The sequence below is a fragment of the Hyperoodon ampullatus genome, assembly GCF_949752795.1.
Source record: "Hyperoodon ampullatus genome assembly, chromosome: 14".
NCBI lineage: Eukaryota > Metazoa > Chordata > Mammalia > Artiodactyla > Ziphiidae > Hyperoodon > Hyperoodon ampullatus.
Genome location: NC_136927.1, coordinates 67,382,700 through 67,406,687, shown reverse-complemented (window position 1 = coordinate 67,406,687; position 23,988 = coordinate 67,382,700). Strand labels below are relative to the sequence as shown.

The following is a 23,988-nucleotide window of genomic DNA, read 5'->3' as shown; positions in this document are numbered from 1 at the left end:
TTCAGCTGGTTAATGTAGAAATAAACTGTGATGTATTCATTCAATGGAATATTTACTACTCAGCAACACAAAGGAAGGTACGGCCAATACTTGCAACAACTGGATGAATCTCAAATGCATTATGCTAAGGGAGAGAAGCCAGACTCAAAAGAGTATCTATTGTATGATTCCATTCATACAGCAATCCGAAAAGACAAAACAGTAGGAACAGTAATCAGTCAGTGGTTGCCAGGGACAGAGGAAGTGGGGAGAGAATTGCCAGGAAAAGGGCAGAAGGGAAATTTTGGGGGTAATGGAAATGTTCTATATCACGGTTGTGATATAGTAACAGGACAGTATATGTTTGTCAGCTCATTGAACTGTACACTCAAAAAGGTGAAATGGATTGCATGTAAATTGTAACTCAATAAATGTGACTTAAAAAAAAGTCAAACAAAAGCTAAAAAGCCTAGCTTCAGAAAAGACAAAAAGTGACGTAGTTTTAGGAATGAACCAGCGAACTTTAACTATCATTTATAACTTGTGTCAGAGCCAGAAGATTCAAAGTCCCAGGAGAGCATCTGATTGGCTGAGTTTGGGTCCCAGGCCCACCTTAACTAGAGTTGGGCAGGGCCATCTGATTGACAGCCCCATCAAGCCTGTAGAAAAGGGCAGTTTACCCAGAGGCAAATGAGCTGTGTCTACAAAGAGGACTCCATCAACTGCAGAGGCCTGTAGCCTTGGGGTATATTATCCTGGATACTGAGCTCTGCTTTTGCAGGAATGAGACTAAAACTTGCATCTTCTGTGACGATGGGACATGGTGATGGCAGACTCCCTTCAGATGTGAAAGTTGGGTTTCAGACTAATGGGGTCGAGCTGAGTGCTGCTTCAGACCTACAAACACTGGGTTCGGACAATCTCTTGAGTGGCTCATCAAACAGGCGGGAGAAACAACGATTCGTTCAGCCACACAAGTGTTCAATTTAGCCGGACAAGCTCAGCCACTGCCCTAGACGGTTATTTATTTCCATGAAAGAAAGTGTGTTTGATTCTTATTGACTGAGTGGGGTGTGTCAAGCAGACACAACCAATGACCTAGCCTAAGTGGGGGAGAGGCAGGGAGGGTAATGCTACAGAATCCAGTGGTTCATCCCCCATGTCTTCACAGCCCCAAACGGCCATGGGGGCTTAACCAGGCCCCCATGCCAAGGCTTAACTCCCCTGGCATGAGTTCCAGCAGTGTGGATTACAGGTATGGACTTCAGAGCACTTGCTCTGCCGCTTCTAAACTGTGTGACCTTGGGCTAGTCACTTCACCTCTCTCACCCTCCTTTTAACACAGTAAAAATTTTTCAAGCACTTTCTTGGATTTCACTGGGATTAAGCACTCCAGAAGCATTTAAAGACATAAACAGGACTGTGAAGTAAACAGAAACTCAGTGTACCATTCTCAAAATTCCAAATTTCAGATGTGGGAACACTTGTGAATTTCTCCTTTACTCATGTGCTGTGATCGTGGGTTTGGTTTTGTAAGATTGTGCCAGTACTAACAAAAGGTTTTTTTTTATGGGCTGACTGTGGATTTTGTTTTGTTCTTTTTTTGGAAGGGGGTGGGGGGCAGATTTCTTTTCTTTTTTTTTTTTCTCAGTCTATATTTTTTCTACCTTCTTTGCCAGAATTTCTTTATTTTGGAGTATTTCCATTTTTATAAAAGCTCAATTCTAAATGTAAACAGGTTATTCTTTTTCTCTTGAAAAATTAATCTTTAATTACCAAAGGGATACATAAAAACACTTCCCCTCTTAAAAATTTTTCACCTTCCAGGAAATGCTGAAACCACCTTTAATCACCACTACTTACCCCCTAAATATGGCCACAGTACTCCTCCCATCACCATCAGCAATTTGGAGAGAATTTTTCCAAACCTTCTTTTGTATACTTCTGTTTACATATTTTACATATATTTACTTATTTGTTCTCATGGGAAATGAACAGTCTTGTGGAATCATAACCTACGTAATGTCCTGCAATTTACTTTCTTTGCTCAACATTATGGCTTGGAATTGTTTTCATTGTCCATACACAGAGGACTACTTCTTCTGGTTTTTAACTGCCATATAATATTCCCAGGCATGGCTTATTTATTCATCCCCCTTTGCTGGGCACTTAGGTTGTGGCCAGTTTTTGCCAGAAGGAATAATGATGTAAAGACCCTCCCTTTACAGACTCTTTGGGCACAAGTGCAAGTATTTCTCTTAGGTTTAATTTGAAAATGGGACAGTATTTGCAAAGGCTTTCAGAGCTTTATTCTTGTGTTTTGTTTTCTAAATCCACTTTCGTTTTAAAAAACCATGTTGTTGAGATATAATTTACACCCCATAAAATTCATCCATTTATAATGTTCAATTCAATGGTGTTTAGTATATTCACATATTTGTGCAACCATCACCACAATCTAATGGTAGAACATTTTCCTCACCCTCCCAAAGAAACCCCAAGCCCATTAGCAGTCACTCTCCATCCCCCCTCCCTTCAGTCCCTGACAACCACTCATCCACTTTCTGTCTCTGTGGAGTTGCCTATTCTGGGCATTTCATATAAATGGAATCACAGAATATGTGGTCTTCGGAGATTGGCTTCTTTTCCTGAGCATAATGGTTTGGAATTTCCTCCATGTTGTAGATGCATCACTACTTCATTTTCTTAAATTGTCAAATAACCCTTTTTTGAGTGTTTATTCTCTACCAGGCATGGTGTTAATCCTCACAAAAAGCCTGAGAAGTAGGCACGATTATTATCATGCCCATTTTACAGATGAGGAAACTGGGGCTTGGAAGTGCTGTGACTTAGCCAAGATCACACACAGGAAAGTAAATGGCAGAGCTGGCTTTGAACCCAGGTGTGTTGAGCCCCCATACCTGTGTCCTTGCAGCTGAATTGCACTGCTGCTAAAAGAAGCAGGGAAGAAGTGGTAAGTGTCTCAGGGGCTCAGTGGGCAGAGCAGACAGTTCCTTCTACTCACAGGATGCCTCTGGGTCACTATCATGACCGCTGATGATTGCCCCATGAGGCTGGATTATTTACCCAACTCCAAATGGCCCTAGACCTTACCAATGTCAGAGCTCCTGCACCCGCCTCTGCAGCTTTTCTGTCGTCTCCCTCTCTCTTGGCACTTCCCACCTCTAGTGTTCTTCTCTCCAGTCCTAATGTCTTAACGTCTAACCTTTAGGGGCTGTTACTTCCGTGAAGGTGTTACATCTTTGCTAGGATTGTATGCCAAGTAAGTGATAATTGGTTGTGAGTAAGGGTCTGAAGTGGGTTTTCCTATGATTAAAGCAAATCTTGCTGCCTGAAATGGTCAGGACTCCACTCCCCCAAAATCCTAAAACTCTCCATTCCCCGGGGTGTCTGGAGAGTTAAGAACTGTAACCACATAATTGTGACAACAATAATAGAATCAAGTTACTCTCCTTGGGAGGGGCTTTCACGTCTTTGGGTCTCCTCCTCTGAGCCAGTGAGCTGGGGGTGGAGGGGCGTTGTCCCTTTTTATGGGAGATTAAGACTTGAGGCCACACAGCCAGTAAGAGGGAGAGCAGGGTTGGAGCCTAGTGCTCTCGGACCCCACGTCAGCCCCTGCCACACCAACTCACCCTGGTTCCATTGTACAAGTCTCTTGTTTCACCCCATTCCCAGTTACAACGCAATGCCCTGTTGCCAAGTTAAATAAAAGCAGCTTTCTACCTTTCCAAAATGGAGAGTAGAGGTACAGGCCAGGACTTGTTTTTCTATTGTGTTTGGAGGCCCCACCCTGACTCTGCCCTAACTTGCTGTGTGATCTGGGGAAAGCTATTTGCCCTCTCTGAGGCTCAGCAGTGAGTCTGCCTACTCCTGGGATTGTAGGAGATATGACTGGAGAGTAAGTTGGGCCCAGACTTCTCATCTCTGGTGGAGGCAACAAGAATTGAAAGATGCCCCAGCACCATGCCCTGGCTCCTGATCCTGCCCCAGGCACCACAAATCCTGCCAATCAAGGCTCTGGGGGTAACCCCCTGAGTCTGGCACAAGCTTGAACAAGTCTCTCTCTCTCTCTGTGTCTCTGTTTCTCTCTCTCTGCCGCAGGTCACTTATTCATTCAACAGACATTTATTGAGCAGCCACTAAGAGCCAGGTGGGCAGTGGGAGACAGACAGACAGACAGACACACACACACACACACACACACACACACACACACGCGCACATTGGTCCTTATACAACGCAGACTGTGACTGTGTCCTGCAGGTACTGGGCATGAGGGAAGGCAAATCCTGCTCTAGGAGGAGGTGGCCTTTGGAGGGGTGTGAAGCCTGGGTGAAATTTTGATAGGTGAAGAGGGGAGGGCATCTCAGACGGCACACCTTGAGCAAAGACTTGGAGGTAGATAATTGCAGGGTGCATTTGGGGGCCGGTAGTGTGTCTGGTGAGGCTGGAGGATACAAATGTGAGAGATGCGATTGGAGGGTAAGCTGGGCCAGAGCTGCAGGGCCTCGAATGCCAGGCTGAAGAGCTCATACCTTCCCCCAGGGGTTTCAGAAGGAGAGGGACAAGCTCAGATCACTTCTCAGAAGGCTCCCTTTGACCCCATACCTCCTCTCTTTCTCACATCAGCCCCAGGAGGGCTGGGTTGTGATTCCTGCTTTTACAGAAACAGAAACTGAAGTTTCAGAGAAATGAACTAAAGTACTCATGGTCCCTAGAGCTTAAGTGGCAGAGTTGGGGCTGAGACCTTATGCTGGGGGCAGGGAGTTGGGAGGGGGGCACATTCTAAGGGTGGAGCTGAGGACACCATGGCCAGGTCAGTTTTTCCATCTGCAACATGGACACATTGGGAGGGCCCTCCCCAGTCAGGTGCCCTGCTCTCTGCTCCCCACAGCCTGGGACACCCAGGTCCTACCTCGGAGAGGCCACCCACCATACTCCCTCTCAAAGGGCCTAAAAGGTCATGCCTGCCCCTTGACACTTTCCCTAAGTCCCCTGTCCTAACGAACACCCCTACTTCAGCCCCTCTCACCTCAGGGGATTCTGGCCTTGCCCTCCCTGGGCTTCATGCTAGACTTTGCTCATTTGCCATTAGTCACCAGCTGGTAGAAAAGCTGAGACCATGTCCTTATTACGGTCCCACCCACTACCGCCCAGCCCTCCCTCCCCTCCCAGCTCAGCCATCCAGGGGCATCTCTGGTCTGGGGGTCCCTTGTCCTTAGGGAATAGCGGAGCCCAGCCAGGGCTTGGGAGCCCAGCTGTGCTGTAACCTCAGGCAGTTTCCCCAACCTCTCTGAACCTTAATCCTTTTCCTTTTCTTTCCTTCCTTCTTTCCATTCTTCCTTCTACTCTGACTCTTCCCTCCCTCTCTCATGCCATAGACATTTATTGAACATCTACAGTACACCAGACACCCATGGGTCACAAGCATGGACCACTGCTCTTGGAGGCCTCACTTGCCAAGAGCTGTAAGATTAGACAGGCCCCAGGCCCCTGAGACCCCACCTCTGGGTGGGCAAGAACGGGGTTGGGGGGTGTGGGATAGGACTGACCTCTGAACCCTGGAAGAGCCAGCCCAGGCTTTTGAACCAAGCCCAAGTTCCATGCCCCGACTTACTGACTGTGTGACCTCGGGCAAGTCACTTCACCTCTCTGAGCCCCCGTTTCCCCATTTAATAAATGACTAAAATCATATTGTGAGATTTAAACAGAATATCTGACTGGTAATGGGTTATTCCAAAGTTCTAAAAATGCACCTTTGTCTCCACCTCAAGGCCCGGAAATCCTTACGGAATGAAGGACTGATCCCTCGAATGGGGGAGTTCAGGCATCCATCAGTGACCCTGGGTCCGAGACTTACTTACGAGGCAGGGAGTTCTTCTAAGAAACCCCCAAATATTATAGAATATGCAAATATTCTACCTTGTTTGCAACCTGCTTCACTTACGCACGTCAGAATCTCCCTTTTGTGGGGGACGGGAGCCTTGACTCTTGATGACATCATCATAAAAAAGTTTTAGGTGACATTTACTGAGCACTTGCTATGTGCCCCCCACTGCACAGACATTATCTCTAATTCCCAGAAGTGGTGATTCTTATTATACCTGCTTTATAGATGAGGAGATTGAGGTTTGGTCAGGTCTAGTAATTTACCCAGGATCACACAGTCAAGAATGACCTCAGCTGTGCCCTGCCCTGCGCTTCCCCTGTAAGGGATGATGAAGGGTCACCTCCTGCACTGTCTGGGGACCTTGAGCTCACAACCACCCTCCCTGGGCCTCAGTTTCCCCCTCAGTAAAATGGTTTTGAGTTTTTACTTGCACAGTGAGGTAAGACAAGGCAGGGTTTCCCAACGCCTCTGAGCAGATAGGAGAAGTGTGGCCCAGCGTGAGGCAAGGGCCCCCTGGTCACCAGGCCTGGAATCCAGGTCTTTGGGCTCAGCCTGTGGTCTGGTCTTGACCTGTCACTTCTTGGAAGCCAGTTCTGATTCGGACTTCCCTGGGATTGCTCAAGAGCCTGAATCACTTAGGTGGTCATAGTTCTACAGAAACAGGGAGAGGAAGGAAGAGGCGGAAGCTGGCGTGGTCAGGGACGGGTCTGGGACTCTGTACCAAGCCCCATGCAGGGCACCAGGAACAACCTGATGGGTAAAAAGCTTCCAGTGTATTCCTGCCCTCCAGGGAATTCCCAGGTGGAGGTGATAAGGGGAAATTAGTGCCAAGTGGAGAAGAAATGTCATTTCCAAACGGAAAAGAATGGACAAAGGCAAAACCCATCCTTTCATGTGGGGCAGGTCTGACTCTTGTAGAAACACTGAGCCTGCAGCCTTCCTTCTGCAGAGCCTGACTGTCCCCGGGGCCTCCTGTTTCTCTTTGAGGTCCCTACTCTCAGAGCCAGGTTCTGGGACACATGGCATTTTTGCTCCAAAACTCAGAGGCCCCAGTTATTGAGTGATCACTATGTACTAGGTGCCCAAACTCAGTCATTATGGTTGAGTCTTCCTCCAGGCCTGTGAGGGAGGAATTCTTGTCCTCATTTTGCAGAGTGGGAGACTGAGGCCTGCAGAGCCAAAATACCTGCCCAGGACTACATAGCGGGATCTCGAACCCTGGCTTCTTGACTGATGTTCGTGCAACCACTCCTTCCTTTGAGCTCTTGCTAGCTGTAGGAAACAGTTTCTACAACAATCTATAAGATGGGGCAATGACAAGGTTCACCCATTGGGCTATTTTATGGGTCCGCAGAGCCCAAAACTGTTGTAAGTTGGTTCACTAAACCTCAGGCAGGCTCCATTTGACTCAGGGACACACATCTACTAAAACAACACAGGTTTGTTCCCTGCGCTGTGTCACACAGGAATGGAAACTGGGGCCAATTTTGTAGCCCAATCCATCCATAAATATGGAAAAAGGGCTGGAGGAGGCTCACAGGCCCCTGCCTCTCTAAGGACCCTCCCTGTTCAGGATTTGTGGTGGTTAAGAACCATAGGAGGCTGGGGGACCAGAGGGAGAAGAATGGGTGATCCCCCCACCCCCTAGGGTACTAGGAGTGAGAGGTCAGAGGTTGAGTCCCTGGGATGTTGGCTTTGTTTCCTTCTGGCACAGGCTGGACCTGAAGGAACATCATCAGTAGAGGGACGGAGTGGGGGAGGGGTAAGTGGATGGATGGATGGATGGATGGATGGGTGAGTAGATGGATGAATGAATGATGAGATGGATGGATGATTAGATGGATAGACGGATGGATGAGATAGAGGGATGTCTCTGGATTTTGCGACAGAGTCAGGTGTGTTGTGTCTGTCTTTGTGGGTGTGTCTGCATGTTTGTACATGAGGCCATGTCTGTCTGTGTGTCCGTCTCCCCGTATCTGCACCTTTGTGTGTCTGTAAGTGCCCCAATCTGATTTTGTGTCCACCTCTGGTGGTGTGTGGTCTGTGTGTCTATGAGCTGGGTGCATCCGGACACCTGCTTATTTGTGTGTGGTTCTTGGTGGGTACCTGTCCGTGTGTGCCTGGCTGTGACTATGTGCAGTCACGTCTCGGATTTTAATCTGATTTTCTGTCCATGTCACCGTGTCTGTGTGTCCAGGTTTATTTGCCGTATCTGTCACAGTGTGTCTGTGTCTCTGTGCGTCCACAACCCTACGTCCCTGATTGTGTGTCTGTGTCTGCTCCATATGTATCTTTATCTGACGGTGTGTGTGTCTTCTTGATCCCGGGTCTGACCTGACTGCGGGTCCATGTCTGTGTATCGAAGTACGCCTGTGTGTCCTGGTGCAATTGTGTGTCGGTATCTGTGTGTGTGTTTCTGTATGCAGGTTTCTCTGTTACCCAAGATCTGACTCTGTATATCCAGGTGCGTCTGGGTGTCCTGGTCTGTGTGTCCCTGTGGCTGCCATCCCAGCCCTGCGCTGTTTCCCCAGGGGGCGCCCTTGCCCAACCTTCACTTCCTCCCTCGTCTCCTGACCCCTGGGTGCGCCCCAGCCGGCTGGTGGAGAGGAGCGTGGACCCAGACAGGGCACCGCCTCCCCGCCAGGTCCCCGCCTGGTCCCCGCCTTCCCGCGAGGCCCCGCCCCTAGCCCGCCCCTAAACGGGCCATAAGTTCACCGCCGGTCTCAGCCTCTGCATTGCCCGTCGTTAGTGGTCTGCACTTGGAGAGTCCTGCCACCGGTCTGAGGAGCACAGCCACCACCCGACCATGGCCGAGGGTGAGTATCAGGGTCAGCGCAGTATCAGGGTCAGCGCCGCTGCGACCGTTCAGGGGCCCCGGGTCCAGCCATCCTTACCTGGTCTCTCTGGTCCCACCGGTGCACTGGGGGTCAGGACCGGGATGGGCTCAATCCCTAAGTCCCCGATTTGGAGTGCAACAAGTGGGCTGGGCTGGGTGAGAGGTGCCTGGCTCCCAGTCCTGGCTCTGCTTAGGGCCTCAGCTTCCCCATCCCCAGGGCATAGTCATTAACCTCTGCCTTCCTGGATCAGATGAGGCAATGGAACACGAAGGCGTGCTATGAACGGTAAAGTACTGTGTTAGCAGACCATTGTCACTTGTCCTCCGGCAGTTAGTGGAAGCTGGCTCCCTGCTGCATGCCAGGCGTGAAGCTGTACAGAGGGTGCTGGCCTGGACTCAAGTACTTAGTTTTGGTTAGTCCGTGGTGGTGTGTAACCCAAGCCCGGCTGTCTCCTTGGCCTCGGGGGCCAGAGAGGAGCTCCCAGCATCCTATGGAGGAAAGGCCTGAGAGCAGACTTGCTCTCCTAGGTCCCTCCCTGCCCTCAAGTTCTGCAAACCTGGTCTTTGGCCACTGGTTGAGTCTCAGTTTCCCCTCCTGTAAAACATGGACAGTAATGCCAGTCCTCGGTACATCTGTGAGAGGACTGGAGAAGGGGCTCAATTCATTTCCTACACACACACACACACACACACACACACACATACACAAACACACGGGCAGGGCTACCATTTCAGAGGGATTTCTACGATGGGAGATGCGCCTGTACTAATGCTGCTGGACTCAGCATCCTGGCTGACTCTTGGGTCAAGTCCATCTGGAGGTGGCCTCTGCACCACCACAGCCCCCAGGAAGGAGGGTGGGCAGAGCGAACATGGAGAGGGACCCGGGGCACGTGGAGCAGGAACAAGCAGGAGGAACCACCGACGTGCCTGACCTGCTGTGTGATCTCGGGCCATCTTTGTCCCTCTCTGGGACCCAGCTCCCCAGCACATGCGATCGAAAGCCAGCTCAGGGCTGGCTGTGACGCGTCACCTAGGCGGCCCACTTGTGCCTCATGCAGTTTCCCACCCTGTCCCCAGGAGTGGGGCTCAGTAGACCTGGGGGACTCTGGAGATGCCAATTATGATGAGCTCCCTGCCCCACTGCCAGAGTGGCCACTTCCTACAGGGGTCCCGGTGGCCTGGAAGACCTCGGGTCCTTTCTCAGTGTGGAAATCCTAAGACCCTAGACCCCAGTATTTCTGCACCTCTAGAGCTGGGCATGATTTCTGGAAATCTTTCTTCAGACAACAGAGTGAGAAAGAGCTGCATCTGCCCCAGACCAGGGACTGACCATCTCTCTAAGGTCTCCTAGGGGGACAACAGTGGCCTCTTTCTTGCTTAAGCTCTCTGGAGTTGAAGTTTCCCAAAACAGTGTTTCTTCACCCCAGCAGGCCAGCAGGAAGTTCTTCCTTGTGGCTAGCAGAGGTCTCTCTTGCTGTGATTGCAGGGGCCTCAACTTCTCCCAGGTCTCCTCCTAGGCTTGAAACAACACAGGACGTGGGCGGGGGATGGGAGGAGTGGAGGGGGGCAGGGGGATGGACCACAAAATCTTGAGCTGTGAGTGAGGTTGTTACCAGTGCGGGCTCCCGAATCTACAGCCCTGGGTTCAAACCCCAAAGCTTCAGCTTGTGCTTGCCGTGAGACCTGGGGCCGTGTAATGTCTCTGTCTACAAAGTGAAGGTAGTGATAGTAGCTGTGTAGGTGGGTAGTTGTGAGGTTTAAGTGGAGATAATCCATGTCAAAGCCCTCGGCAGTTACTGGGCAATTTGTTCCATGGCGGGAGGGAGGAGACCTGCATGTATGTCTCTGTGGAAGGACCCACCTGCTGGGTGACTTTGGTAAATCCCTGACCCTGGGCCTCAGTGGGACCACATACTCTTAAGGTCCCATAATTCTGAGCATCTCCCTTGCCCACTCCTCTCACCCTATGGTCCCCCTAATCTTGACCTTGATTAGGTCAGATTGAGCTTGCCAAGGTTTATGAGATTTGACCCTCACTCTCCCATCACCCCAATCCCTCCCCTGGTCTTCAGTTCCCTCTGAAAATATGGGAAAAGAGAACTTTCACATATCAAACTTTTGCCCTGGGCTCAGCCCTGGGGAAAGGGTGTCCTCTGCTAGACCTCACAGCAGCCCTTTGACGCTTCAGAAAAGGAGGCACAGAGAGGGAGAGACACCTTCCCCAGGATCACACAGCGGCACAGCAGAACTGAAACTCAGGTCCAGAAGACTCCAAAACCTCTGTCATTGAAAAAAAAATTTTATTATGGAGAATTGAACATACATAAAAGTAGAGAGAACAGTAGAATAAATGCCTATGTTCTCATCACCTGGTCCCAACTACCACCAACTTATGGCTACTGTTGCCTCCTGCCCTCACACCCCACAACCCATTATTTGGAAACAAATCCCAGGCATCACATCATTTCATCTGTAAATATTTCAATATATCTCTCCAAAGAATAAGGACTCCTTTTTAGACATAAACAAATACAAAATTCCTTAATATCACCATTATACATCAGTATTCAAATTTCTAATTGCCTCATGCATGTAATAAATAGTTTTTAAAATCAAAATCCAAATAAGGGTCACACAGCACAGTGGGTTGTAGTGTGTTTTAGGTTTCTCTTAGTCTATAGGTTATCCCTTCAACTTTTTTTTCTTGTCTTTTTTTTTTTTTTTTGTAATTTATTGGTTAAAGAAACCGAATACTTTACCTATAGTTTCCCAGAGTATGAATTTTGTTGATTGCTTCCTGGTTCTGTGTTTACATCTTCCTCAGTCCTCTGTATTTTCTGGAAATTGGAAATTGAACCTAAAAGGCAAAGCCTGTGTAATTAATCGATACCGAATACCACCCCCCTTTTTACCAAAAGATCCCTCCAATCGCAGTAGACTAGCTCGTGTTTAGTAGGCATTTATTATGAGCCAGGCACCGGGCTAAATGGCTCACCACAGCCCTGTTAGGTGGATCCTGCTGTCCCCACCTGTGGACACATGGGGAAAAGTGAGGCCCAGAAAAGCTGAGTTGCCTGAGGGCCCACGGCTAGGAGGTGCAAAGACTTCCCCACTTGCCGCAGTGCGCACAACCTGTGATTAAGAGCTGGGGAGGAAATTCCCCGTCGGTCCAGTGGTTAGGACTCCGGGCTTCCGCTGCAGTGGGCCCAGGTTCGATCCCTCGTCAGGGAACTAAGATCCTGCAAGCTGCGCAGCACGGCCAAAAAAAAAAGAGTTGGGGAGATTCAGGCCCAGTTAGCCCCTGGGTGACAGGGTGGGTGGGGATTGGGAAGGCTGGCTCCCGGGGGTGCCCTGAACCCCTCACGTCCAGGGAGCTTAGGGCTCACAGCTGACTGAGGGATGGAACCACGGCTCAAGCCCCTCACTGTCTCCACAGATCTTGTTCTGGAGAGATGTGACCTGGAGCTGGAGGCCAATGGCCGTGACCACCACACGGCTGAGCTGTGCAGGGAGAAGCTGGTGGTGCGACGGGGCCAGCCCTTCTGGCTGACGCTGCACTTCGAGGGCCGAAACTACGAGGCCGGCGTGGATAGCCTCACCTTCTGTGCCGTGACTGGTGAGTCCCACGCCCGCACCTCCCTGTTCTGTGATTTTGTTGTCCCCTGACAGACCATGGGACAGGTGACGCCGTTCCTCTTCGCCCCCTGAGAAATTCCCAGCAGTCATACCCCATTTTACAGATGAGGGAACTGAGGCCAGAGAGTGCAGAGATGTCTCCGCAGGCCGCTCAGTCTTGTAGATAAGTCTGTGCTTCTGGACGCCTGGGTTCCTGACAACCTGTTGTCACCAGGGTTGAAGGGGAGGTTTGCCGCCACACGGGTCCATCAAGGTCGTGCCTGCCTTTTCCCACATCAGAACAACTTCCCAATTCTTATCAACAGCCACCCCCGCAAACCCACACAACCTGATGGTATCAGGCCCAAAGGGGTTCTGGTTGGTGGAGAGAACCCCCGCTGCTCCAGCCCTCTGAGTGGGCAGTTTTATGTTCCCCTAGTTCTTTCTCTAAGCCTTCGGAGGCTGCCTCAGGCTCAGGAGCTGGACAGACAGACCTGGGTTCTGGTGTGGACCAGACTGCCTACCCGCTGTGTGACCCTGGGCAAGTTGCTTAGCCTCTCTGAGGTAAAGCACTCCTGGTGGAAGGTCGTTAGGTGAGAAGGGCCTGACATGAGGGAGTGCCCTGCAGATGTTAGCAGCTGTTTGCTGGTCTTGCTCCAGGGACTCCAGTGATGGATGAAGGGACATTGAGGCCCCAACCACCCCATCCCCAGATGCCCAGTGTCCAGTCTTCTTTGCTATTCCCAGGAAAGTGGCCTTAAATGCTAAATCCCTGGGTTTGGCTTCTGATGGGAACCACTCCCTTGAGGTCAGAGAGGGGCCGCCTGGCTGGGACTCTGGCCCAAGCGTGGGAAAGGTGAGCTTTAGCTCTTTCTGAGGTCTCTGAGGCCAGAGAGCAAGCAGGCTGAGGCCCATACTACCTGGGAGGCCGTTTGATAAAGCTTATCACAGCGCCTGCAGACCGGCCACGGATATCCACTTCATCCCTTTCCTCCCTCCCCCTTCCCTTCTGGCAGGAACACACCTACTAGCCAGGACACCCCCCCACACACATACCCAGCATCCTTGGGGTTCTTCCAATAAATCTGAGGGGCCTCCTGCAAGTCTCTGATCTTTCCAGCCTCAGTTTCCCCCTCTGTAAAGTGGAAGGCTGAATCCATGGCAGTTAAGGGCTGGGTGTGGTGCCCTGAGCAGGCTTGGCTTGATGAAAATCACATCTATGGTATGTGCATACTCATCCTGAAACCTTCTGTTCTAGAAGTGTAACTAGCACCCATTTTACAGATGAGAACTCTGAGGCTTAGAAAGGTCAAGTTACTTGCCCAGGTCATACAGTAAGTTAGGGACACAGCAGAATTGAAACCCTGACCCCAGAGTTGAGGCTTTTCATTGATGTGATCTGAGAGCAGGGACATTTACTTGTTCACCACAAGTGCCTGCCAGTCTCAGTTTATTCCTCTGTGAAATGGATGGTCGATGAACTGCCAACTTGGGTATTTCCCATCTTTTTTTCCTTCTTTCAACTTCAAGGCGTCCAAATTTCTTTCTCCTTCTTCTCCATTTGTCTAGGCAGCCTGACACTAGGTCATGAGGCCCCAAGTTCAGGGTTGGGGCCACAGGGGAGGCAGGGAGCTGACCTTCTTACCCCAGCAACTAATCTCTGGTCTCCAGTCTCTGCCAGCTTATCTCAAACCATAGCCAACCTGCCCTGGTAATGTCCACAGCCCCCGGGGCAGCCACAGAAGGCACTGTATCTCTGGGTGCACTCGGCCTCCCTGTCTGAGCTACCAAGACCCTCCTGTGGGCTGGGGAAGCTGAGAAACAATACCAGGAAGGGGGGCCTTCTGCCTTGATGCCTGGCTTTGGTCAGCCCCCGACCCTGGGCCTGGCCTGGGCACCCTGCCCTAGTGTTGGAGCATTCTAGCTTATGATCAGCCTGTCCTACCTCTTCAGGGAAACTGAGGCCCAGGGAGGGGAGAGAGCTGGCGAAGGTCACTCAGCAAATGGGGTGTGTGACCTGACCCCACCCATGCCCAGATGCCATGCATTTCACCCTGACAGTTCGAGGCCGGACAGGCTCTGCTGTGGGGTACAGACCACAGCAGACAAGCACCATCCTTGTTAAGGAATAAAGCTCTGCTTTCCCCCAAGGCGGGCCAGGGTTGGGAAGGTGGGTTGGGTGAGAGTGAGGTCATCCTGAAGCAGTGAAGAGAACCCTTATGCAGCTAATAGAAGGCTTGACTCTGGAAGGTTCCCCTCATCCACCCCACCCAGGCCCTCACTGCCGTGGTCGGGGTAGTGGCCAGGACCCCTCAGATCTCCAGGGCCATTTACCCAGGGGGGTCTCTGTGGCACCTCTAGCCCCACAAACGGTTCCGTGTGGAACCGCAGCCAAGGAGTTTTCTAAGCCAGTTTATGTGAGCAGCAGTGGGGCCGGGGGACAGCCCGTCCTCCTCCCATCCACCAGGACCCCTCAGAAGAAAGGGGTGTGTAAGTGCGTGTATGTACACGGCTGCCGCGGGACAGAGAGAAAGGGAAATGTGTTTCCTGGCCTGTCCCCGAGGGTGGTGTATCAACAGTGATGGTGGCTATGGTACCTGGCCCAGGCCATTACCATGGAGACCAGATCATTGATCATCCAGAGTCTTTTCTGAGAATGAAAGGGGTGCCATTAAGAATTATGCTGGGAGAGGGAGGAGATATGCGGATATATGTATATGCATAGCTGATTCACTTTGTTATAAAGCAGAAACTAACACACCATTGTAAAGCAATTATACTCCAATAAAGATGTTAAAAAAAAAAAAGAATTATGCTGGGACCACAGGCCTAAAATGGGACTATCCTGGGAAAACTGGGACGTATATAGTCACCCCAACTTTACCCCTTTCGGTCTCAGTTTCTATATCTGTGAAGTGATTCAATTGAACTAGACAATTACCGCATTCCACTCCAGTCTCAAAATTTGTTATTTGGCTTGAGAATTCTGATTTGTAATGGTCTCTTTGGATGACACTGGGGATAGCTCATATTTACTGCGTAATTACTATGTGCTAGTCACTGGTTTAAACTCTCACTGATTCCTCTAAACAGCATTAGAAGGTGGTAGTGACAATAATAAATAATAACTATTATTTATTGAGCACTTACTATGTGCCAGGCACCTTGCAGTGTGGTTTACAAGCGTCACCTTCTTTGAGCCTCACAATGACCTTATGAGGAGGTACTGCAATTGACCCCATTTTACAGGTAAGGAAACTGAGGCACAGAGAAGCTAAATAGCTTGTCCAAGGTCACAGAGCCAGTTTCAGATCTGGAGTCGAACCTTTCTAGGCATGTAGTCTAAGCCTGTTTTCTTCTTTGATGAGAAAATCGCAGATCAGAGAGGGCTGGTGACTTAGCCCAGGTCACGCAGCACTCAGGGTCTAAGTGGTGGAACCAGACCTAGGCTGGCTCTCAGGCCCCAGTGCTGCCCAACTTCTCCCCTAAATACTGGCTCCGGAAGACAGGGAGCATTTAAAGGCTTACAGCTGGCTCCTGGCACTCAGACAGGGCCCCAGAGGCCTGTGTCATGCCTGTTAGCTCATAGTTATATTTGGGCCTGGGAGTGGGTGGGGCTGGCAGGTAGCCCCTCAGTGAGCAGGCCCCCATATTGTCAGTAGTGGTGGGGGGGTAGAGCTGCAGGGAGGGAGATGCAAGAATAAACAGAAACCCTCCCGAGCAGCCGCCCAACCAGGCAGAGAAGATTTTGTTTCTTCTCTGCGCCGCCCAAGTCCAGAAAGAGTGACCAGCACCCCTCACCCTCCCCATGACTCAGACCTGCCTTCATGGGCTAGGCCCTGCCCTCCATCTGAAAAAGAGCCAGTTCAAGGCAGGCTCTCACTACACTGAGCCCTGAAACCCCCCGACCAGGGAGCATCCCTTTTGGGAATGAGAGGCACCTTGGGGGCAGCCCAGGGCCTAGAGATGTGGGCTCAGATGTTAGCTTTGCTGCAGACCCCTGGGATGTTCTTGGGAGAGCCCTTCTCTCTGAGCCTCAGTTTTCCCTCCTGTACAAGGGGTCTTTGGAGAAGCAGTAAGTGCCAAGGTGCTTTGTAAAGTGTAAAAGGCTGTAGGGAGGTGAGGGATAGTTCTGGCTCTTCGTGGTTGCCTATGGAGATACAGAGGCAAAAAGTTGGAGGGGCCTTGGGAGATAGACACCTAGGCCTGCATTGGCCAGCACCCTCTGCTAGCCAAGAGCAAGCAGCCTTTCAGACAGGCCCCACTGGGGACATCAGAGGACCAAGGTCCCATTCTACTCAGAGTCTCGGCTTCTTTTTCTGAAAGTTAAAGGATTTAGGCAGGAGAGGAGGACCTTCGGGGAGTATCTTGCCTAATTCCTGTCCATGTTACAGATGGGCAAACTGAGCCCAGAGAAGAGAATGGTCTTCCCCAAAGTCACGCCAGTCCAGAACAGTGTGACTGTGACCCTGTCCCAGGCCACACTGTCCCCTCTTCCAGGAGGAATCTCCCAGGAGATTGAGGACGTGCTGTGTGCCTGCAGCTTTTCATGCATTCCCACAAAACCATCCTGCACACTTTGGGGTCTGATCCCCATTTTACAGATGAAGAAGCTGAGGCTCAGAGAGATGAAACCTGTCCCCAAAGTTCCCTCAATGGTTAGTGACAGACCCAGGCCCAGGGGACCCCAGACATGTGTTCTGCTCCTGCCAGCCCTGGCGCTCACCCTCCCTCAGCACCCCTGGCTCACGGCCCCTGCTTTCTCCCTCTGCAGGCCCAGTCCCCAGCGAGAATGCCGGGACCAAGGCCCGCTTCCGGCTGTCCGATGCTGTGGAGGAGGGTGCCTGGGTGGCCACGGTGGTGGACCGGCAGGGCAGTGCCCTCTCGCTGCAGCTCTGCACCCCAGCCAGCTCCCCCATTGGCCTGTACCGCCTCAGCCTGGAGGCCTCCACTGGCTACCAGGGCTCCAGCTTCGTGCTGGGTCACTTCACCCTGCTCTTCAATGCCTGGTGCCCAGGTGAGCTGCGCTTCATCCGCGGGGTGGGGAGATGGGCAGGGCTGGACCCACCCATGGGAACCACTGAGGGTGGGAGGATGGGGCGGAAGAGACATCCAATTGAATTGAGTGAGGCCTACTCTATACAGTTCCGTGCTCCAGCCTCCCTAAGACCTTGTGATGTCAGAACTCACTTATTCCCATTTACAGAGGAGGAGACAGGCTCGCGGAAGCAAAATGACTTGCCCCAGCCTACATAGCTACGAAGGGATCTCACCCTGTGTCTGAGGCCCTGGCACTGTGAGCTGGGCCTGGAGGTGACCCAGGTTCAGAAGCCCCGTTCAGGAAAGGGCTGCCCAATGGATGCCCAGGGCCGCAGCTTTATGCCTGGTTCTGTTTCGTGGGGCTCTGTTTCAAATCCCACCGGACTGGCTTGGGGAAGGGAAACAGGGAGGTGGAGGGGTGGGGTACCCAGGAGAGGTGGGCAGGAGCAGTTTGGTCACCTAGGTGTCTCCTTATACATTCTTTCAGTGTGGCTCTCAACAATCCCCAGGGGGAGAGGTTAGCATCCTTGTTTTACAGACAGTAAACTGAGGCTCAGAGATAAATGGTTTTAGGCAGGTCCTTCAAGGAGCAAGTGGGCGATGCTGGACAAAACTAGAGAGTCAGGGAGAGGGCTGAGTCTATCTCGAGCAGATGGGAGGAGACAGGGGCGCACCACAGGCCTTCCCAGGCCTCAGTTTTCGCATGTGACTTACAAGACAGTGGGCTCTCTTTCCTTCCTGCTCTTACGGAGCCCAGCAGAGAGAGGGGCCTTGTGGGCGGGCCCAACCTGGGAATGGGCTGTCCCTCCTCAAAGCCCGGGCCCAGGGCAGAAATTCTGGCCTCTCCAGCATCAAGACAACCAGCTTCTTACTAGGCCACTGCTTTTTTCTTTCTTTCTTTCTTTTTTCTCCATTTTGGGGCATTTTATTTGAACAGAAAGATTTTTTTTTTAATTTTCTCTTTTACATACTTTGGCTTTTATTTCTAATTATAACAGTAAGACATGAGAACACCCTCTTTATAAAAGCTTCAAGCACTACAGAGAGACAACCCCCCCTTGACTCTCTTCCTTGGGAAACACCATTATTAGATGTCTTTGGGGGGTTTATCTCCTTAGATTCCAATGTATGTGCCTGGAGACGTCGCTGTATTTTTTTTTCTTCCAGTTTTATTGAGATATAATGGACATACAGCACTGTATAAGCTTAAGGTGTACAGCATAAAGATCTGACTTACATACATCGTGAAATGATTATCACAAGTTTAATGAACATCCATCATCTCATATAGATACAAAATTAAAGAAATAGAAAAAAGTTTTTCCTTGTGTTGAGAACTTTTAGGATTTATTCTCTTAAGAACTTCCATATGTAACATACAGCAGTGTTAGTTACATTCATCATGTTGTACAAGACCTCACTGCATTATGGGTTTCCCTGTCTTTCTTAAACATAAAAGAATCTTACCATATACATCAGCCTACAACTTGGGTTGGTTTTTTTCTCCCTCTACTGTACATCTTGAGGCTCTTTCTGCATCAGTCTGCAGACATCTGCTCATCCTTTTTAAGAGCTGGGAGTGCCCTGGGTCTTGCCGGGTGGTTGGTTCATTAGTCTGGCTCCCACCCACAGGCATGAGTTGGTACCCAGTGGCTTATCAGAGGGAGGAGCACCCTTGATCACATGCCCTGTGGCCACACGGAATGGTTTCTCAGGACAGAAGTGGCCTTGCTGGACCCACTGCCCGCTCATTTTGATGTTAGTCAATGTGAACTTACAGCTAGTTGGCAACCCTGCCCGCAGGGCAGGAACGTGGCAGTGCCCCTCCCCGACCCCAACACCGTGGGGTTTCAGAGTTCAGGGAACGGGGAGTGAGGGTCTGGGGGATGTCCCCTTCCTGTGGCTTGGCCTCCTCCCTGCCCGGAGGGTTGGGCTGACAGTCAGCCAAGCAGCACAGTGACTAAAGGGACCCACATCCCAGGACGGGAACTGGTGATGCGGAGGCAGGAAGTTGGGCTCAGTGGGGGTGGGCACGCTAGGGGAGGAAACTGCTCTCCCTCTGGGGGAAGGGGGGATCTGCCCGTGACCTGGGGGCCTCCCGCCCCTGAGCTCCAACATGGTCGGGATCGGGATCTAGCGGCCCCAAGGCCTCCACCTTTACCAGCTAGAGACCTGAGCGGGGACATCATAGTCCCAACTTCCTGGGCTGCGGTGGGGACAATTCAACATGTGCTGACGCTTTCACTGGATGAGAAAGTACTGTGGGCTTTTCCTTCTCTTAAATTCTTCCTCCCACGCTGCCCGCTGATTTACAGCCACATAGTTCGTTTATCTGAAGGCTGATGTTTATTGCGCAATCTTCAGAGCCACAGGGCAGGATGCAAAAGACACCCAGCCACTGTCACATTTGCTTCCTCCAAGCTATAAGGTTGCTGGTTGCTGTAGAGGAGCCCAGGGGTCTGAGGGGCCGGGCAGCTGCATCCCAGGCACTGGACATGTTTCCCCAGGCTGATTTCAGTAGGCACGCTGCCTGGGCCCGCCATACTTTTAGGGACCCATGAAAATGTGTTAATTTCTTTTAAAATCAGAAGAAACAAAATGAATGTTCAGGCCAGAGAATGTGTTTTAACATATAATATTAATATGTTCATCATTATACCAATGCAGTCATAAAATATATTTTTGTTCTTTTATTTTTTTGTGGAGGAAGGAGCCCACGGAGACAAAAATGCCCAGAGCCGACCAAAGTCATACCATGGTTCTGGATTTCCCCTTCCCAGCCTCAATTTCTTCACTTGTGAAGTGAGGATTAGAAAGGCCAGGTTAACCTTTGCCTTCCTGTCATCTGGCCCCACCGCCCCAGGCCCTTTTCTGTTGGCGCTAGCCACAGGGAACTAAGTGCCCTGCGTTTTCCAGCAGGCACACCTCTGCTCTCTCTGGTCCTCTGCTTAGAATGTCATCCAGGCAACCTTCAGATGCCAGCTGACCCCCCAAGCTGGACAAGGACCCTCCTCCCCTGAGCTGCAGTGACCCTTTCTCGGCTTTCTCTCCACCTGAATGATGCTTCTTCCTCGCACTGGCTCAGGGCTTTAGCTTGCAAAGCACCTTTCAGATCTGGGATCACAGTTTACTCCTAGAGAACACAGTCAGGTGGCAGGAAAAGAAGTGACCTGCCCAGGGTCACACAGCAAAGGAGACTCAGAGCTAGGGGGTTCCTGACTCGTGGCCCAGCGAGTGTGCCTGTCTCTTGTTTTGGCATCAGTTTCCCCATCTGTAATATATTCTTGAGCCTCAGTTTTGCCTTCTGTAAAATGGGGCTTCCAAGGATCCCTTCCACATGGGGCTTTTGGAGAGATTAAACAAGTTAATATATGTCATACATTTCTCATGGGTCCTGGCACATGGCAAGTGTTGGATAAAAGACAGACATTGTTGTCACTGATAATACCTTATCTCACTGATATGGGATTATTAATTAATTATTAGTTTTTCTGATTAAAAGAGAGAAAGGCCTCTGAGAAACTGACCTGGCCCTGGGGAGTTGGCACCCCGGCTGCCACGTCTGTGGGGAACCTGGGCCTTGCCAGACCTAGAGTTGAGGCCCTTTCCTTTTCACCCACAGCGGACGCTGTGTACCTGGACTCAGAGGAGGAGCGGCGGGAGTACGTCCTCACCCAACAGGGCTTCATCTACCAGGGCTCAGCCAAGTTCATCAAGAGCATACCTTGGAATTATGGGCAGGTAAGGCCACACCCTGCCCCTCCCAACCATCTTAGGCCCACTGTGTGCTGGGTCCTCGGTCTGAGACAGTCAAAATCAAAGTCAGAAGTGTGAGCAGGTCTGAGTCACCTACGCCATGCTGTCAAAGATTCAAGGGCCCTGAAATGGTTAGAGGCTCAGAGAGGGCCCAGGCCAAGCCTGAGGTCATACAGCAAAGGGTGGCCCTATCCACTGTGGGAGCAGCAGCTCTGGATTCAAGGTGGGAAAGAATAAGAGGGCCTTTGAGAGTTGTGGGGCTGGCAGGTGCTCCATGAGGGAGAAGGGGAACATTCAAGGCCATATATCAAAATAATGGGCAGCACTGGAGAAAGCTTACGATATGCTAGGCATATGCTGAGAGGGGCTTTAAACCATTATCTAGATCAGTGGTTCACAAACTCGAATATATGTCAGAATCACCTAAAAAAATGGGTTAAAACACAGGTTCCTGGGTCCCATCCCTAGTTTCTGATACAGTAGGTCTGGGTATGGGCTGAGAATTTGCATTTTTAACAAGTTCTCAGGTGGTGCTGATGCTATTGATCCAGTGATACTTTGAGAATCACTGTTGTATCAGCTAGCTACTGCTGACTAACAAACAAGTCCAAAACTTGGAGGCTTGAAAAAACAATCATTCATTATTTCTCATAAATCTATGGGCCAACCAGGACATGACTGTCTAGGCTGGGCTTGGCTGATCTCAGCTGGTTGGCTCATAACTGTACCATGTGATTCCTCCTCTTTCAGCAGGCCAGCCTGGGCTGGTTCTCCAAATCAATACTCTTATTTCCTCTGCTATCCAGCACCCCATAAAAATTCATTGAGATATTGCTGAGAAAACTCATGAAGCAAGAGCCATCACACCCCTCACCCTTCAACCTCCTGGTGTATTAGTGGGTGTTGGCCTCCTGGGGTAGGGTTCACCTTGAGATTTCTCTTAGCAGCCCCTGGATCAAGGTCCATGTTCAAGACTAGAGAGTCCTGCCCTGGGATCATAAGATGATCCCTGAGATCTGGGGCTCTGGCCTCAGTTTCCTCTTCTGAATATTGGGGATAATAATTGCAAAACTGTCTGCCTCCAAATAACTGCAGAAACCCTGTAGCCCTCTGTGGGATGTAAATGAAATGGTGATATGACTGTGATGCATAAAATACATCAAAAAATGAATTGGCTCTTATTTCCCAGGGCTCTGTATTCTCCCCTGAGAGACAGAACAAAGCTAACTCCTCCCTTTCATTTTCTGAGTTCCTGGTCTGTGTCCAGGTTGTGCGGGGCCGTGGGACATGGCCTTGCAAACTTCCAGAAGTCATCACTAGCCAGGATGATAAGACCTAAAGGAAGGAAGGGAATCAGGCAGTTCCTGAAGTAAGCAGCATTTGAGCTGAGCTTTGGAAGAGGTGGGTGCCTGGTATTCCAAGCAAAAGGAACAGCATGAGCCAAAGTTCAGAGGTGGGAAAGTTTATGTTGTACCTAAGAAGGATGTTACTGTTTGGGGAGCACTTATATGAGAAGGGGCCCCAGGAGATGACGTGGGAGAAGTCAGCAGTGTTCAGGTTGTGAACAGCCCTGAATGTCAGGCTGATGGCAATAGGGAGCCACAAAATGAAGGGTTCAAGCCAGGGAGGGCTATTCTGCATCACGGAGGGAAACCTGCGATAAGGCCTGGTTTGGGACAAGACCACAGAGACGGGGAGCAGGGGGCAGACAGGAGAGCCCTTGAACGTGACAGATGGGTGGTCCGATGGAAGGTGACACGGAGAGATTTTGAAAAACATAACATCTGAGTTGCAAGGATGAGAAGGTGTGTGTCACACAGAGAGAGGCAGGAAGAGCATTCCAAGCAAAGGAAATAGCAAGTACAAAGGTCCTGAGGCAGTGAGCCTGGAGCAGAATGAGTATGGGTGAGAGCGGTGAGAGATGAGGTCAAAGATGGGGTGGGACACAGAGCTTTTTTTTTTAATTTAATTTAATTTATTTTTTATACAGCGGGTTCTTATTAGTTATCAATTTTATACACATTAGTGTATATATGTCAATCCCAATCTCCCAAGTCATCCCACCACCACCACCTCCCTTCCTCCGCCTGCCCTGCCACTTTCCCCCTCCTTGGAGTCCATACGTTTGTTCTCTATGGGACACAGATCTTAATGGGCCTTGCAGGCCACAGGGAAAAGTCTAGATTTTACTCTGGGTGCATCTTTACAGTCTGTACTTTGGTTCCAATCCGAACGGTGTGTGGTGATGGGATGGGGAAGGAGGGGAGGCTCATCAGCTCTGCAGGGTGAGTCAGGCTTTAGGGAAGTGAAGACTTGGCGGTGGGGGAGTGCAGTGGCTGGGCCTGAGGTGAGTCGGAGGGGAGGGACGCTCCAGGGACGCTGGGCTTTTCACTCTGGGCTCTGCTCCAAGTTCCTAGGACCCCCCAGCCTGGATGCAGTCACACCCCCTCCCCCTTTCTCACACACTCAGTCATTGTCCCACCTCACCCCCCCTTTCCTGGGCCAGGAAAAGCTGGCACCACGGAGATGTGACAGACCCAGCCCGAGCCTCCGAGCCTCCGATCTGCTGTGTGAGACAGAGCAGAGGGGTCCCACAGCTGCTGGACTTCAAGGCAGGCTTCCCAGAGGAGGTGACTTCTCAGCTCCCTCATCCTCCCCTTGCTTCCTCTGACACAGTTTGAAGACGGGATTCTGGACATCTGCCTGATGCTCTTGGACGTCAACCCCAAGTTCCTGAGGGACGCTGGCCGCGACTGCTCGCGCCGCAGCAGTCCAGTCTACGTGGGCCGGGTGGTGAGCGCCATGGTGAGTGAGTAGCAGGCCTGCCAGGCCCCGCACTGGGCATGGT

The 23,988-nt window shown here is 50.9% G+C and overlaps 1 protein-coding gene across 1 annotated transcript in view; it reads left to right on the top strand.

Moving 5' to 3' along the window:
- Positions 1-8,238: 8,238 nt before the first annotated feature.
- The window catches only part of TGM2 (transglutaminase 2), a gene marked incomplete at both ends in the record, with an annotated part of 30,401 nt that continues 14,651 nt past the window's right edge, over positions 8,239-23,988 (top strand). The window contains 7 exons of the mRNA XM_079719096.1: positions 8,239-8,254; positions 8,422-8,534; positions 8,640-8,706; positions 12,166-12,345; positions 17,119-17,361; positions 21,007-21,125; positions 23,817-23,945. Coding sequence (XP_079575222.1) covers positions 8,239-8,254; positions 8,422-8,534; positions 8,640-8,706; positions 12,166-12,345; positions 17,119-17,361; positions 21,007-21,125; positions 23,817-23,945 — 867 coding nt within the window. The remainder of the gene's footprint in view (positions 8,255-8,421; positions 8,535-8,639; positions 8,707-12,165; positions 12,346-17,118; positions 17,362-21,006; positions 21,126-23,816; positions 23,946-23,988) is intronic.